General features: G+C 52.5%; 1 protein-coding gene and 1 long non-coding RNA gene across 8 annotated transcripts in view; one reads left to right on the plus strand and one right to left on the minus strand.

The window, feature by feature from the left end:
- Positions 1–15,053, minus strand: part of LOC106021507 — a 58,951-nt gene that overhangs the window by 15,422 nt on the left and 28,476 nt on the right. For 2 of the 6 annotated variants that reach the window (XR_005871558.1, XR_005871556.1), the window contains 7 exons: positions 13,985–14,108; positions 13,576–13,862; positions 13,106–13,247; positions 3,149–3,356; positions 2,017–2,147; positions 1,130–1,268; positions 87–155 (listed from right to left, as the gene is read on the minus strand). This is a non-coding gene — a long non-coding RNA (uncharacterized LOC106021507). Of the gene's footprint in view, positions 1–86; positions 156–1,129; positions 1,269–2,016; positions 2,161–3,148; positions 3,357–11,480; positions 11,626–13,105; positions 13,248–13,575; positions 13,863–13,984; positions 14,109–15,053 lie in introns of all 6 variants that reach the window. The other 4 variants (XR_005871560.1, XR_005871559.1, XR_005871557.1 and 1 more) reach the window with 4 other exon arrangements.
- LOC101834284 (neuroendocrine secretory protein 55) lies at positions 3,006–4,216 on the plus strand. Of its 2 annotated transcripts, none has more exons than XM_040732812.1 (2): positions 3,006–3,198; positions 3,292–4,216. In XM_040732812.1, the coding sequence occupies exon 2, from the start codon at positions 3,365–3,367 to the stop codon at positions 4,214–4,216; it is 852 nt and encodes a 283-aa protein (XP_040588746.1). In that variant the 5' UTR covers positions 3,006–3,198; positions 3,292–3,364. The 2 variants fall into 2 exon arrangements, with proteins under 2 accessions (XP_040588746.1, XP_021085420.1); XM_021229761.2 differs by having other exon boundaries at positions 3,295–4,216.

Below are 15,053 nucleotides of genomic sequence, written 5' to 3' on the forward strand. Positions count from 1 at the left end.
GCCTTTGCTCCAGAAAGTAAAGAACCTCAGAGCCCTGCCAGCGTACAAGAGCTCCAAGACAGGCCACTGGGTCCATTTGTGGTTACCTGGGTTGTCTCAAAGCTGCCACTCAAACACTCCTTTCTGTCACCACCGGCAGGCACCTTCCAAGTTTCCTGAAACAGAAGCAGAGTGGAAAGGCTTCAGCCCCCACCCTCTCCTACAGCCCCCACCCTCTCCTACAGCCCCCACCCTTTAGTTTTAGCTCTAGCGGGCTCATGAGCACCAGGGAGACATCTCCAAGACGTCATGGTCATCAGTCCTTTGACCTCAGCACAATTTCTGATGAGTGCACTCCACTTCATAGCTCTGATTGCTAGAATATTCCTCCCTGGGCTGAAGCCTATCTGTAAACACCACCCAGAGGCTCTAATTTTGCCCTTGGAAGCTATGTGAAGTGACACTAAAGCCTCTTCCATAGGACAACCGTCTCCACAGTGCAGCCAAATAAAGTCCCACTGTGCGGTACTGTTATGAACTGGAACCTGCTCTCCTGTCCAGCTGGTTTAGGAGCCTCCCTTTGGCAGAACCTGGCGTGTGATATACGACCACACTTTATTTACCGGGTAGACACAGAGAGAGCCCCTTGTTCCTTAGCCTGGTAACAACCGAGGTCGTTCATCACCCACTTGGTCCCTTTTGAAATTCACTCTGCAGCAAGCACTTTTAAAGCCATGCACATAATGCATTTTAAAAGGCATTTTCTGTGCAGATCTATTTGCTCGACCTCGGCATTAAGTGTAAGATGGAACTGTCTTTCAGTGCAGCCCCTGCTCCTCCTGCAGCATGCTCTGAATACATGCTGAAATGAATTTGCAACTGTGTGACTGGGGCTTGAAAATGCAGTATTTTGTTAAATGTCCACTGGCTGATTAAAATGAATCTTGCAAAAAAAAAAAAAAGCATTGCTAATGCAGAATCCAAGTCCAAAAATACGTATTATGTAATGCATATTTTTTAATAATGCAGGCAATCTTAGTGTGTTTGTTTTAGTGAACTGGCTCTGGGCTGTCATCTCCGTTATAGGCATAAAGCACTCCATCTGAAAAATGAAACACTTTTCTCCATACGCTAAAGAACTATAACTCACCTCACTGTGGACAGCAGGCATCAGTTTCCATCAAAAGGGCATTTACCAGCACCCACACAGCCTTGACTTCTCCCTCAATGTGCCCTAAAATCAGCTTGACCAATGTCTCTGCACACCATATGCTGCGGGCAGAGCTGTGCTAAGTGGAAAAAAAAATGAGGTAGGCATGGAGTGGTCAGATCCCTCAAACCCCCCATGACAGGGTCTCACAGACCCCCATGACAGGGTCTCACAATCAGTACCTCAAGAGCCAGCAGGGCACAGCTAGAATACAGCCAGCCACATGCTTGTCAGCTTTGCTAAACCAACCCTGCTCCATCAGAGCAGTTAGCATTTTAGGGCTACACACCAACTCCTGGACCACAAGATGCAGCAGAGACACAGCCAGGAGAGAGAAACAAAACCCTCAAGCTACCCAAAGCAGTGGCCAGGCTCTTCCTGAGCCCCTAACCTGCATTTGGAAGCTTTGACGAAGCCTGATGCTACGGGCATGAGGCTAAGTGACCCATGGGTGTCACTGGCTTAGGACATGACTGAGAATCCCACCTCAGGAAGGAACCCTGGGGAGCAGAGTTTGGAGAGGCGGCAGCACCTCTTCTTTGGGTTTCTTCACATGGCCTCAAGAAAAAAAAAAACTGTCCAACCTGTGACATGTATGTGTCCCATGTAAAATAACCCTGCTTGTCCCTGGGGCAAAACAACAACAACCCCACTTCATATTTGAACATGCAAGGCAAGATAAATGACCTTCCCACCCTCCAAGGGCATCGGCCACACACAGGTGGAACCTGAGAACTTCCCACCGCAGGGATCCGTGATCCATTCCCTCCCGGACCCACCGAGTTCATCCGGTTTTCCAGGGCTCGGGGAACAGACAGACCACTCACCTCCAATTCCTTAGGCTTCAGAGTCCAATACCACGATCTAGTGGTCTCCGGCCGCCCCCTAGCCATGCCGTTCTGATCGACGCACCTGTTTTCTCACGTAGGGTGTGAGCCGATGAAGCGAGGCTGGAAAACTGAGTTGAGGCTCTGGTTAAAGCACATTAACCCCTCAACACAGCTTCTCCAATTCAAGACCCGCTCGGGTTCATTGCCGTCTTCAGCACCAAGAACAGAGCTCCGCCCGAGGCGGAGACTCCGGTTTGCCGATTGAACCCTCTCAGCTGAAAGCTCTGAGTCGGTGCTCAATGACTACCCCCAAAAAGCCACGCGGAGATAGCGGCTGTAGGGCCTTCTCCTGGCGGCTCTCAGCTCCCTTTCTGGTCTTCCAGCACACCTCAGTTGAACAGAGTTCACCATTTGCAGACCCCTACCTGTGCAGCTGCGGGGCCTTTCTTAAGGGAGGGCTTGTTTGTCGACGGGGTGCACACTGTTTGGAAGCTGTTCTAATTACAGCTACTGTAACAGCCCCAACAAAAAGAACCATCCCTGTCGGTCATTAATGGCTATTTGAGGTTCCTATCCTCAAACCCTCAAGCCCTTGGAGAATGCCTTGTGCGGGGTCTTTAATATTCATGGACGGCCCTCATTCCACTAACTATTTGCAATTTTGCGTCCTGGTTTTCTGTTGTTCAGTGGGTGTGTTCTCGGAGAAATGAGGAGTGGGATAAACCGCGCGAGAAATCCACACTCTACGTCTCAAGTCCGCTAACCTGTAGCTATCTTGCTCGCTATAACTCGCCACCCCCCCCCCAAACCTTTTTGGCCAAATCGTCTCAAACAAGGTTCCTGCCTGCCACCTGCCGGCCCACTAGAGTCTGCGCCACCGCTATGCGCCACCGCACAGCTAGCGGGGAGGCACCCCCACCTCCCTACTGCACATGCCCGGCAGAAGTCCGCGCAACTTTATAGGGCCTCGCTGCCCCATCTCTCCTCAGTCTCCTCCATCCTCTCCCAGACGAGAGGACCAGTGGAGGCACCTCTCGGAGTCTTAGACTTAGAGTCTGAGACTTAGCGAGAGGCGCCCCGGAGGAGACAACCCTTCTCTCTGCTTTACCCATTCCTTTCTTTTACTTACAGACGGCAGCTGGGGCGCGGAGCTTTAGAAAGTTCGCTGTGGTCGGGAAGGTAGGTGCATCCCTTCTTTTCGCCCTGAGGTGAGAAGCTGGGGTCTCCGGACCCTGCTTCTCACCTCATAAGGTTCCTCCTTTTCGGCTTCAGCAGTTCTTGCGCAGTGGGGTCACTCTCTGCAGAGCCAGAGGGTGAGTCGGCTTCTCGGTGAGCGCCTAGGAGAATGGATCGCAGGTCCCGGGCTCAGCAGTGGCGCCGAGCTCGCCATAATTACAACGACCTGTGCCCGCCCATAGGCCGCCGGGCCGCCACCGCGCTCCTCTGGCTCTCCTGCTCCATCGCGCTCCTCCGCGCCCTAGCCACTTCCAACGCCCGTGCCCAGCAGCGTGCTGCCCAGCGTCGGAGCTTCCTTAACGCCCACCACCGCTCCGCCGCTGCCGCCGCCGCCGCTGCGCAGGTACTCCCCGAGTCCCCCGAATCTCAGTCTGATCCCTCTGATCACGAGCTAGAGGAGGCACGACCTGAGCTGCCACGAGCTGAGCTGGCCCGCCCCGAGTGCCTTGATTACGACGACATCGAGTCTGAGACCGAGTCTGAGACTGAGTCTGAGACCCAGTCTGAGACCGAGACGGACACGGAGACGGAGACGGACACGGAGACGGACACGGAGACCGAGTCTGACTTCGAGTCCGAGACTGAATTAGAGAGCGAGTCTGATACCGCCCCCGCAACTGAGCCTGAGACTGAACCCGAAGACGAGCGCGGCCCCCGGGGCGCCTCCTTCAACCAGTCTCTCACCCAGCGTCTGCACGCTCTGAAGTTGCGGAGCGCAGACGCCTCCCCGAGGCGTGCACAGCCCACCACTCAGGAGCCCGAGAGCGAGAGCGAGGGGGAGGAGCCCCAGCGCGAGCCCTTAGACCAGGATCCTCGGGACCCCGAGGAGTCAGAAGAGCGCCAGGAGGAGGAGGAGAGGCAGCCCCGCCGCTGCAGGACCAGGAAGCCCGCCCGCCGCCGCCGCGACCAGTCCCCAGAAACCCCTCCCAGAAAGGGGCCCATTCCCATCCGGCGTCACTAATGGGTGACTCCGTCCAGATTCTCCTTGTTTTCATGGATAAAGGTGAGTTGCCCTGACCAAACTGGGGACCCCGAGACAGTGAGGTGGGAGGAAGGGGACAGGTGGGGGGCAAGGTGGGACGTGAGTGGTGTCCACTAATTAGCCTAAAACGCACCCTGGGAAAGGGGGGAGGGCTCCTCAGATTTCTCCAGGGCCACCCAGGGGCGCTCGGGAGGCCAAAGGTTTGTTGGACGGCGAGACTTTCCTGGAGCCTCGCTGGAGACAACCTGAGGTCCCCGAGCTGGCACCCGGTGAGCGACACTGAATTCTGAGTGCGCCCCAGATTTGGAGCTGCATACCTAAACGGCAAAAGTAAGTCAATTGTTTTCTACTTTATTTTTAAAAAAAATCTTTCCTCCTAGAAAGGTTAGTTTTCAGTGCTGGAGGTGGCTCTGGCTCGGAACGGAGGTGCGCGCACCAACTTGGACGATCTGAGAACTGCTGCGCCGCAGCTACACTGTTGCAATGCGCAGAAAGTAAACTAACTGCGCTGGGATTGGGTGAAAACTCTGGTGAGCCTACAGGCTCCAGAGCAAAGTCGCACGTGCGCTCAGCAGGCGTGGGGCCTGGAAATCGGGTCCCGGCATGGCCAATTTGGGGGCTGCGGGACCCTGGAGCCAGTGCCTCCCACGCCGCGCAAGCAGTCTCGGCCAGCACCGCTCACCTCTGGAGGTTTGCGGATGCCAGAGATCGTGAAAAAGAGCGCGCGCACCTCTCCCGTGCGTCCTAGAGCCAACCTTCCCAAGTGGATAGGCTAGGCTAGGTGTCTTTTGTAGTGAATGGTGCTTGGAGGGCACACAGTGGAGGTACAGGGACCTTTCAGGGTGCCCTTCTTGGCAGCACAGACAGGATCACACGGGTACAGCTAACCTTTAGGCGCAGCTGGTTGGGCGGATCCGACTTGTCTGGAGAGGTCTGGGGCTGTGCGCCTAGGCCCTAGAGGCAGGGGAGAAGGAATGAGAGCCGTACCAAGTAGTTTTGGGTGGAAAGGTAAAGTGGATCGAGGCATAGGCTGAGTAAGGGGGTCGTGAGTAACATCTGGACACCTTCCAAGGCGTCCCCAAAGATCGTGCAACTTGCGAGTTGGGAAAATGTTGTATCCTGCGCTTAGGACCCAGAGGGGGCAGGGAGGACGTGCTACAGCCATTTTGGCCGTTTTCAGCGCGGGCGGGGCTGTATTTGGAATCAGTAACCTGAGGGGAGATCGGCAGTGATAGTTCCCAAACTGCCACAAGCACATAACACACCTTGGAAAATGCTTTCCTCTCCAACCATGGCCAGAAAGGCCGATAAAAAGTAAAATGCACCTATATTTCTCCTATTTGGAAACTTTTTTTGTTTTTAAGTGCGTGCGTCTGGTCATGCGGCGGCGGCTTGAGTTACTTTGATGGGATGATTTGGATAATCTGGTTAAGGAATGCGTTTTCAAGGCTTGAAATCAAAGGCGGCTGGGCTCCTGCGCTCCTAAGAGGAGAAATAGTGCTAAAAGGAATAAATGCATTACATAGTCCCCTGTTACCTGGGATGGCGTCGCAGTCCCCAGAACTTAGGTGGAGGTGGGCTGTACGCAATGCGGCTAATTGCGTAGGTGGATGATGCGGCTAATTGCGTAGGTGGACGATGCGTGCGTGGGTGGACGACGCGTGCGTGGGTAGCCCGCGGAAAGGAAGTGGGGGCTATTGGCTTGAATGCGTGAAATCGCCTAAGTGAAAAACATCTTTACCAAGTTAAAATTCTCGAAAACATAAAACGATGGTGACGTTTTCTTGACGTTAGGTGCCATTTTATCTAGTAATGTATTAGTAGCCTGAATTTCCCAAGCAACAGGTTTCTAGTTAACAGGTGGAGATGCCGCGCTTTTTAGCATGTTTTCGTCAGAGTTGGGTTCTTCATTAGCTAAATTAGAATGCTGCCTCGTTGCTGCATGAATAAAATTTTAAAAGGGTCTTCAGTCCCTATAGCCCCCACCTTGACTACGTTTCTCCTTTAAAAAGAAGCCCAGAGCCAGGCTTGGTGGCACATGCCTTTAATCCCAGCACTGGGTGGGGGTGGAGTGGGGGTATGTAGAGGCAGGTGGAACTCTGCCTTCAAGACCAGGTCTCGAGTTCCAGGACAGCCAAGGCTGTTAAAGAGAAACCCTGTGTCCAGGAAAAAAAAAGAGAGAGAGAGAGAAAAGAAAAAAAAAAACCCGAAAAAGCCTAACTGATATCAGTGTGCCAGGCTCACACACGGGGCACCCAAATAGGAACGCGCATTTTGCTGTCTCTCAGTAATCTTCCACTGTATACCCGAGTCACAGCAGATGTATTTGCAGCCCAGCCTGCTACCCACCAGCAGAGCCCTCCCCCCTCCCTAGTGCTACTCTGACTTCACGCGAAAAAACCCAGGGGGTATGCAGGAGTATAGCGCAGTTGGGTAGGCACCCACCACTCTCACAAGGAAAGATTTTGCTAAACACACCTTCCAAGCCTGCACTCTGTGAAATAGAGACTCCAGTCACTGGAGTTCAGCTACTTTCTTTCCCTTTTCAGGGAATTTTTTTTTCTAGCAGGTTCTCAAACATTCACAGTTCCCTAGCCTCCCAACCGGCCCTTTGTCTCACCCTGTTAAGCTGGGGTTAGCATTTGAATGGGCTAGCTTTCCCTTTAACGTAGGTAGAGTGGCTGAGGGAGACAAGCCCTGGGAAAACCAGACCCCGAGACCCCTGCCGCGGGGGCGGGGCGTCGGCAGCAAAGCTAGTTGAAACACTTTAGGATTCTTCACTGCATTAATTATTTGCTTAATGGAAAAAGTTTCCTTCTGTGGGGGAAGGGTGCGCTAACCATTGAATTTAAGTGAATTCCTTTTATGTGGCAGAGTTCAAATACCGTGTGATGCAAAACCCAGATGTAAGTATTTTTTAGTTTATCAAAAAACCATGTTTATATATATATTACATATATAAATAAAAGAATTGGAAGCTGAGATGGGGGATGCTAACTCTGGAAGAGGCCGCTAAGGTTTTTGTTTTGTTTTGATTTGATGCACCTGAAGCTGAAGCTGCTTCTAGTCTGGAATTGTTCACAGCCTTTGACTCTTTAGCCTTCCTTTTAGCAGCTGTATTCGGTTAACAAGAAATCTGAAACATCAGCACTGGTAAGAATAAAGTGGTTTTTTTAAATTATGGATTTTACATAATTTTTCTGTTGTCACTAAGCAGGGTGGCAATCTGTCACAAACAGAAATCACGAATATCAAAACCAGCAGGGCTAGAGACCAGCGATGTCATACGCCAACTTCAACATATCGCCCCCTCTAAAATAATGCCCAGAAACAAGACAGGAACCTCAAGTTAAATGTGACCCCACCCACAGTGAGGGGTTTTGGCACCTGGTATCCAAACCCAGGCAGGGCAGCAGAGTCACCAACAAAAGATACTGGGTTAGTCCGGGCTGCCTCTGTCCCACCCGCCCTGCTGACTGGCTTCCGTCTTCCCTAGCGCCCCTCTCTGCCTCGCTTTCTTCTAAAAGGCACTAGATGAACAAAAATGGTCCTAGGGCTTGATAGAAGACCCAGTGGCTTTAGCCCTAGTGAAGTCCCAAATCTCAAATGTGTATTGACTAGAGAGTGACAGCCGCCAGGAAACGTGTTTTGTGTTGGTCTGACATTGGTTTTGTCAGATATGCTTTTCAGCGTGTGGCAAAAATGATTTAAGAGGTTGGGAGTGAATGTAGGATTCACTGTGTTCTGCGTGGGGGCTTTCTTAAGAGCACCTGTCAATGTTGGGAGTGGTGTGTTTCCCCCCCAAACCCCGCATTCTCCCCTTGTGGTACAAATCCACGGGGATGCTAGCTGTCAACTGTGGGAGACAGCCGATTGAGAAATGTAGCTTACATGGTGGGCTTGGAGGCTCCATCTAATTTAGTTTTCATTATCACTCCCTCCCCCAAGAGCTTGTCTCCAGTCTTCTCTTTCATGGTCCCTGTCACCACAAAATTTTAGTACTACCATATCTTTTATACATTGCAAGGTCTGGTAAAAGCTGAGTTACACACTCACACACACACACCACGGAGACAAATACTCACATAGACGCATACACAAGCAAACATGCACATACGCACGGCTAATTTGGCTCCATTGCCTGGGGCAAACAAAGCAAACACTTCTCCCCAATATTGGTTCTGCTAATTAAATGACTGGCTTACTATCACAGTTTATATTATGTTTTAGTCTCTTTTCAGGCATTAAAAAAAATGGTCAAATTTTACTAGTGGTTTTCTCAAAATCTTCTTGATAGGGATCCCTCTCTACAACCAGGAGGGAGGATAGTTCACATGGCCGGGGAGCCAGAGTAAACCACCTAGTGACTTAGATCTCTAAATCCAAGAGTCTGCCTTAGCGGAGCCACACAATGGTCAGCCAACGGAGACAGGACGCCTTAGGGGGCTGGCAGTCGGCGCCTCTCCTGCACACCATTCTGTAGGGAGCTGGGAGGCTGCCTACCGTGCTCCAAGTGCGGCACAGCCTGTATGTTTTTTCCTGTGGACCTATTTCAGGATGAGCGCATTACACACCAGAAAAGGGGACATGGCTGCCCCAGGGTTAGACTCAAGCTTTAGGAACACAGGATAGTCGAAGTCAGTAATTTGAGGCAAACGAGGAAGACAAAGGAGGTGGTGGGATTACAGGGAATAAAGGGTGAGATTCAAAGCATCCAGGCGGGAGCCGAGGACACGGTGTAGGAAGAGAGAGAGGTCACAAAGCCAGTAAATTTATGGCTACGCAGAAGCATTTTAAAGAGAAGAGGAAGAAAAAGGTTGAGGACACAGTCAGACATGGCCGGCCACAAGTCTCTGGTAACTGAAGGGGATTAAAACCATGTGCAACAAGGAGCAGGCGTCGCCTCTAATAGCCAAAGATGGCCGCTAGTGAGGATTCCAGATAGCCAACCTGAAGTCACTGTCCCCCGACAGTCTCACACACCTAGCCCAGCAACTTCAACTCCATCTACAGAATGGAGTTTTTGTAGAAATACCTCAAATGCATCAACCAAAAAGCTAGTAATTGTATTTAACAATTGAAAACCCAAGCATTGGGTTTTGACTCGGCAAAGGCCAGCCTCTGAGGCTCCCGTATTCTCAGACTTTTGAGTGCAGACCCAGCTGATGGTCGGCCAAAGCTGGCTGGTCTCCCCTTCCCCTAGGCAAGATCTGTCTGTGTGTCCTGGGTTATGTTGCTGTTCCAATTAGACTTCGTTAGGAAAATTTGCTTTGGGTAATTGAGGTTGTGTGAGAAGGTGAAATACACCATTCGCCTTAAATTCAAATAGCATTCAGGCCCCAGAAGCTTTCAGGGTGCCTGGAATTTCCACCAAGAGTTACAGAAACCTTAAATAGCCTTTCCACTAAACCCACCTTCCGGGATCCCACTCCCCACTCCTTCCAACCCGACCTGACCCTGCGGCCGGCAGCCTTCCCCTCATCTGAAATAGGTACTTCTCCCGCTATAGCCTCCGTGGCATCCTTGGCTGCTCTGCACAAAGAAGCCATAGCACCGTGTGGCTACCTCATGCGGGTTCAAGTGGCAGGAGCATGATGGGCTGAGGCACAATTTGGTGGCCCTTCTACAAAGAAGGCCACTTCGAGTGAACCAACGCTACCAAGCCTGAGCGAGGGGCCTCAATTCCTCTCCGGGATTTTTCATCCAGACCTGATGGTCTGTATTCATAAACATCATTTCATCCCCCGGATAGCCACCCGCCATCAGTCTCCAGTCCAGTATCTTGCCCTATCGGTTAGAGGCGTCTTTCCTTTAATTAGCGTTGGCCTGAAACAGGCCAGCCACATAGCCCCCTTCCACAAATAACAGTAAGCTGCTGCTGCCTCCACCGGCCAACGCTGGCAGAAAAGGGGGGAGGGGGCTACAGCAGTCTTAATTGAACAATAATTAATTGAACAGCTTCAAAGTCTTATTGCTACTAAGGGAAGCACTCAGAAAATCTTTGTCATTGAGAAGCTTTGAAATGTCATGGTTGCCTGAATTCTTTTTCTATTTTCTTCTTTTTTTCTGTGTCGGTTTCCTTTGCCTGGAAGTCAATGGCACAAACCTGAGCTATGTACAGAGAAGGTTCCCCTCTCCTCCACGCTGCCCCTTCCCCAAGGCCACAAACCAAAAGGAACCTTTGCTGCCGATGGCCGTGTTTTTTCCTGGCTTCGGCTCCCTTCCCTCTTGATCACTCTACCCTCTCTTCCTCCCAAGGGGTCTTTTCTACTCTGTTTTCTCTTCCGAGGCTACAGGGGAAAAAAAAAATCAAGAAAAGCTGAAGCAGCTACTTGATATGTGGCTGGGCCGTGGGCTTTTGCGTTAAAAAAAAAAGTCCTAAAACGTAAATACAAACATAATTGCTGATCATAAACAAACACCACAAGCCTAAGATGTGAAATCCTGGGGTATCACAGAAAAGGGGGAGCACAGGTTTTTCAGTTGGTGCTGTTTTCAAAAGGGTGGCTTCTCACTTGGGCATCTGGGCCAGCCGCACTGAGCAGGTTGATTCCCGCCCCCTGCCCCAAGAAGCAGAGCCCAACCGAAGCATGAGTGACCCCATCCTTTTCTGAGACAGGGAGCCCTGATCCCCAGCTGACACCGTCTCCCTACAACCTCTCACTGCAGCACATTCCTCGTGCGGACGAGGCCGCAGCGGCGGCTTAGCTTCTGGGCCTCACACCTATTCAGCCTTCTTTGGGCACTCGCCTGTCCTGACTTCCTTTCCCGGTGCTTCACGGCTGGAGCCAACTCGCCTTCCTCGCACCTCCAAACACTCACCGCCTCCCCTACTACAAAACCGACGGGACTAGGGAAGATAGTTCAGTGTCCTTCGCGGGGGAGCTGGGTCAGCAGACAAAGGGGCTTGCTCACGGCACCCATGCAGTGGAGAGAACCCAGCAAAGGCATGCTGGGCACACGCCCGCACACAAGTGTGTGCACAGGGGAACAACAGGGGGACGATAAAGGTCCCTTACTAGCGTGCAGTTATGATGGGAGGCCATTAGTCCTAGTAGGGTGAGACCCCCTGGCTCAGCACTCACCAACTCCCAATGGATCCTTCCCACCCCCTCGTCAGACGCGCACTTTTGCACCAAGCCAGCAAAACCACCGATGCCCACGGGCTCACTGCACAGCCCAACCCGTCGATGGTCGATGTGACCCACGGTCAGCCTATACTCTGGTCACCTCCAACTCTTACCATCCTGGGGTCCCCAAGTCCTTTGGGCAGGTGTCTTTTGTGCTGCTCAGCTTCATAAACACGGGCCCTCTGGAGGCACACTGGCTGTGGGGACACAACAGGGCCCAGCCCTCAGCTCCGTTCATTCAACTGACTTGCTCGGTCACTATAGGGAAACGAGCCCGGGGGTAGGGGGCAATCAGTACTGAGCTCTGTTTCTCCTAGTATGAATTCACCTTTAAATTAAAGCCAGTGTTAGTCCAGATTCTTAGCTTTTCAACCAGGGGTGATTTTGTACCCCAGAGGCTATCCGGAAAAAAAAAAAGAGAGGACATTTTTATTATGAATACTTAGTGGTATCTAAGGTATAGACTCGGGAAGGAATAAAATATCTTTCCACACATTAGGACAGTCACCATAGCAAAGAATGACCCCAAACCATGCCACTAGTGCAGAGGCCAAGAAGCCAGGGTGCAGGCTGCACCCCCCCATCACCCTCTGGCGCCTTCTCTGCTCTCACCAACTGTAATACTTCTCACATCAAATCTATCTCTTCACTGAGGAATCTTTTATCTGATCCAGGGGTCTCAAATCCTAGTAAGGGTGATCGTCAATTTGAATTCGTGCTTTCTACCCTTCTAAACTTCAGGCCTTTCCTTCCCAGAAATCGGTTGGGAGAAATCTCCCTCAAACCGTCCATCTTGACTCACATCTGCCATGTTTGAAATCACGCGGCCTCCATCCCAGACCCTCCCTGACCTCTCCATGCAGTTCCCAGTGTCCACACCAGGCACTGTCGTCTTTGACCCTTCCGCCTTTGGTGACCCGTCTACCACGGGAGGCTCCTGGGGGCCTCAGAAGCCCCCCTTCGCTCGGTCTTTTTTTCCCTAAAGGGCTTCCGCGGCTGCTGCCTTTGTGCACACACATCGCCCCCCCTTCCTTTGTTCCCACCATCGGAACCAACCTCCATGTTGGTTCTGCCTTTTCTAAAAACTTGACTCAAATCCTCATCTGCAAAGGGGGAGGGAAACACACCTTTCGCCATCTAATCCATTTCCTCCTCTCCACTTCCTGCCAAAATAGCCCGGATGCTGCATGGAGTCTTCAGAAAGCCCATCCATCCAGTGTTTTTTTTTTTTTCCTTTCCCCCCTGCTTTCCCTCTGCCTCAAGACAGGAGCAATGGTGTCCCATCGCTTCCGCAACTAGGCCCCAGATTTCCTTTGGTTGGACTCTTTGTTCCAGATAGGTGAAGGTGTGCCCCGCCCCGCCCCTTCTATTCATGGTCAAGACATCTTTCTATGGAGGAACCATTGCAGGCGCCATTTTCTCTATCCGGTCTTTGCAAACCCTCCTGTTGGAGGCCTTCTCTTTCTCTCTCTCTCTCTCTCTTTTGCATTTTCATGCCGTTCTACTCCTTCCCAAGGAGACTGGCATGATCTTGATCTTTCTCCCAATCAGGGAAGCATGGTATGAGAAAGACCATAGAACAAAGGATTCCCACAGATCATCAGAACACCTGAACAAAGGGAATCTGGACCCATTCTTGGATGAATGGTGCTTTGGGGATGGGTGTGTGAGAGGCCTGGGGAGCCCGAGGGAGCCGCGTGGCGGTCTCCTTGGGTCTCCAACCTCAGCGTCCACTGACCTTCCACCTCGTGCAGGGCTCAGCATCCCTGGGAAATGAACTCTGTCCATCTTGTCCTCCAGTCTGTGTCTCTCCAGGGGCCTGGATCACCACCTCCAGGCCCCAGAAATGCCTCTTCACGGTGCCTCAGCGGTAGCCCTCTCTGTGAAGGGGGTTAGCATACCGCCATCATGAACCCAAGGGGTGGTCCATGGGGGGTCCCCGACCTTCCCACCTGGCCTTGGCGATTGAGGGCATCAAATAAGGGTGACCCTCAAGGAACTCACGGCCGACCGTGGCCTTCTAGGCCTTGGCCGCCATACACCCACCCGCCCAACCGCTTCCAACCAACCCAGCAAGCTCAACCTCTTTGGGCGTTCCAACGCGGCGCCCCCTATTGGACCTCCCACCCATATCCGGTTTCCGGTCCGAAGCCCCCTGCTCATTCGCCAAGCATCCTTGATTGGCGTGACCCCAGCCCAATAGCTGACCTGGCGCTGGGGTCGGAGGGGAGTGGGTTGGTGGTTGAGACCCAGTTGGACCATTCAGTGTGTGTTCAAACTGTTTTCGCCATTTTGCGTGGGGGTAGTTGACCGAACTTTGGACCAAAGTTCAAAGTGTTTCGGCGCGCAGTGTGTCGAACCGTGTCGAACCGTAGAGCTGAGGTCACACGCCTTCGGGAGGTCTCAGGCATTGCCTAGTGGTGCACTTTGTCTGCTTTCCTGTACTCGGGGCGACCACGTGGATGCTGTAGGCAAGGGGCTGTGTTGTGCCGAGCCTGCAGTGGGAAGAGGGACATGTTAGACTTGAGGATGAGAGCTCGCCGCGCGGTGCACCCGCATGTGTTTTGCAACAAAGCCATCTACATGGTGCAGGGTTGCTGCAATCCACCCGGCGTACCTCTCCACACTTGGGGCTCTTCTCCTAGGGTCCTGTATCCCAGGCAACCCCCTGCCCCGCTGCCCAGCTGCATTGCAACAAAAGACAATGCCCTGCGCCATTGCGCCAGGCTCTGATCTGAGAGCTGCAAAAAAAAAAAAAAAAAATCAACAACAATAAAAACCGCCCTTGCTTTGAATTTCTCTGCAGACCCCAGCCCTATGGCATTTTGTGTTTCATTCACGGAGCCCACCGGGCAATGCGGATGTTTACCCCTGGCGGTTGAGAGCCCACCGCGCGGCACCGCCGGGGGCGCGCATCCTGGCTGGCAGCCGTGGACTTTGTGACCGCGCTACAAGCTGCCTGGGTGTATTGCTGCAATTCAGAGTACAGCTTCTGCTCTATGGTGCTGGCGCCAGAAGAAGAGGGGTCGGCAGGGGTCTGATAAGGGTTTAGAGAGGGGTTAGATGAACCGAACGCCGAATCCTCGGCAGGCTGGCTCCCCAAGCCGGAAGCCGCGAGTCTCGGTCGGTTGGTCGGTCGCTGATACGACCGACCGCGGGCACGGTTGGCCGGGGGGGTAATGCGGATCGGGCTGTCTAGTTTTTAAGACCCCTCTAAATCGGCCGCCACCCGTATCCTAAATCCCCCTTTACCCTTCCCCAGAAGGCAGAAGTCGGAGACCTGCTCTAGGTAGGGGTCTTCCGGGAAGCCCCGCGCCCCCTCCCCTATCTGCACCGCCGCGGCAGCGGTAACCGCTGACTGAGTAGGGGTCATCGCTGGATTTTTCCGCAGTGTGCCGCCAAGACCCTTATTTCTACTGCGTCACCATCCACATAAACAAGGCGAACCCTGACTGCGTCATGCCGAGCCATTACTGAGACCCCCCCCCGGAAGTGTGTAATGAGGAAGGGGACATTGAAGGGATTTACGGGAACTATCCTTCACAAACAGTAAACAAAAACATTAAAAAAACAATAAAATTACCCCTGAGCATTTCAAAAAAACAAACTGTGTGTTTGTATTTCACAGCCGTTCGCCCTCCTTCCCTTCTCCGCCCTTCCGGTGGGCTTGCGACCACCTGTCGCAT

Source organism: Mesocricetus auratus, unplaced genomic scaffold (genome assembly GCF_017639785.1).
Source record: "Mesocricetus auratus isolate SY011 unplaced genomic scaffold, BCM_Maur_2.0 Super-Scaffold_100028, whole genome shotgun sequence".
Lineage (NCBI taxonomy): Eukaryota > Metazoa > Chordata > Mammalia > Rodentia > Cricetidae > Mesocricetus > Mesocricetus auratus.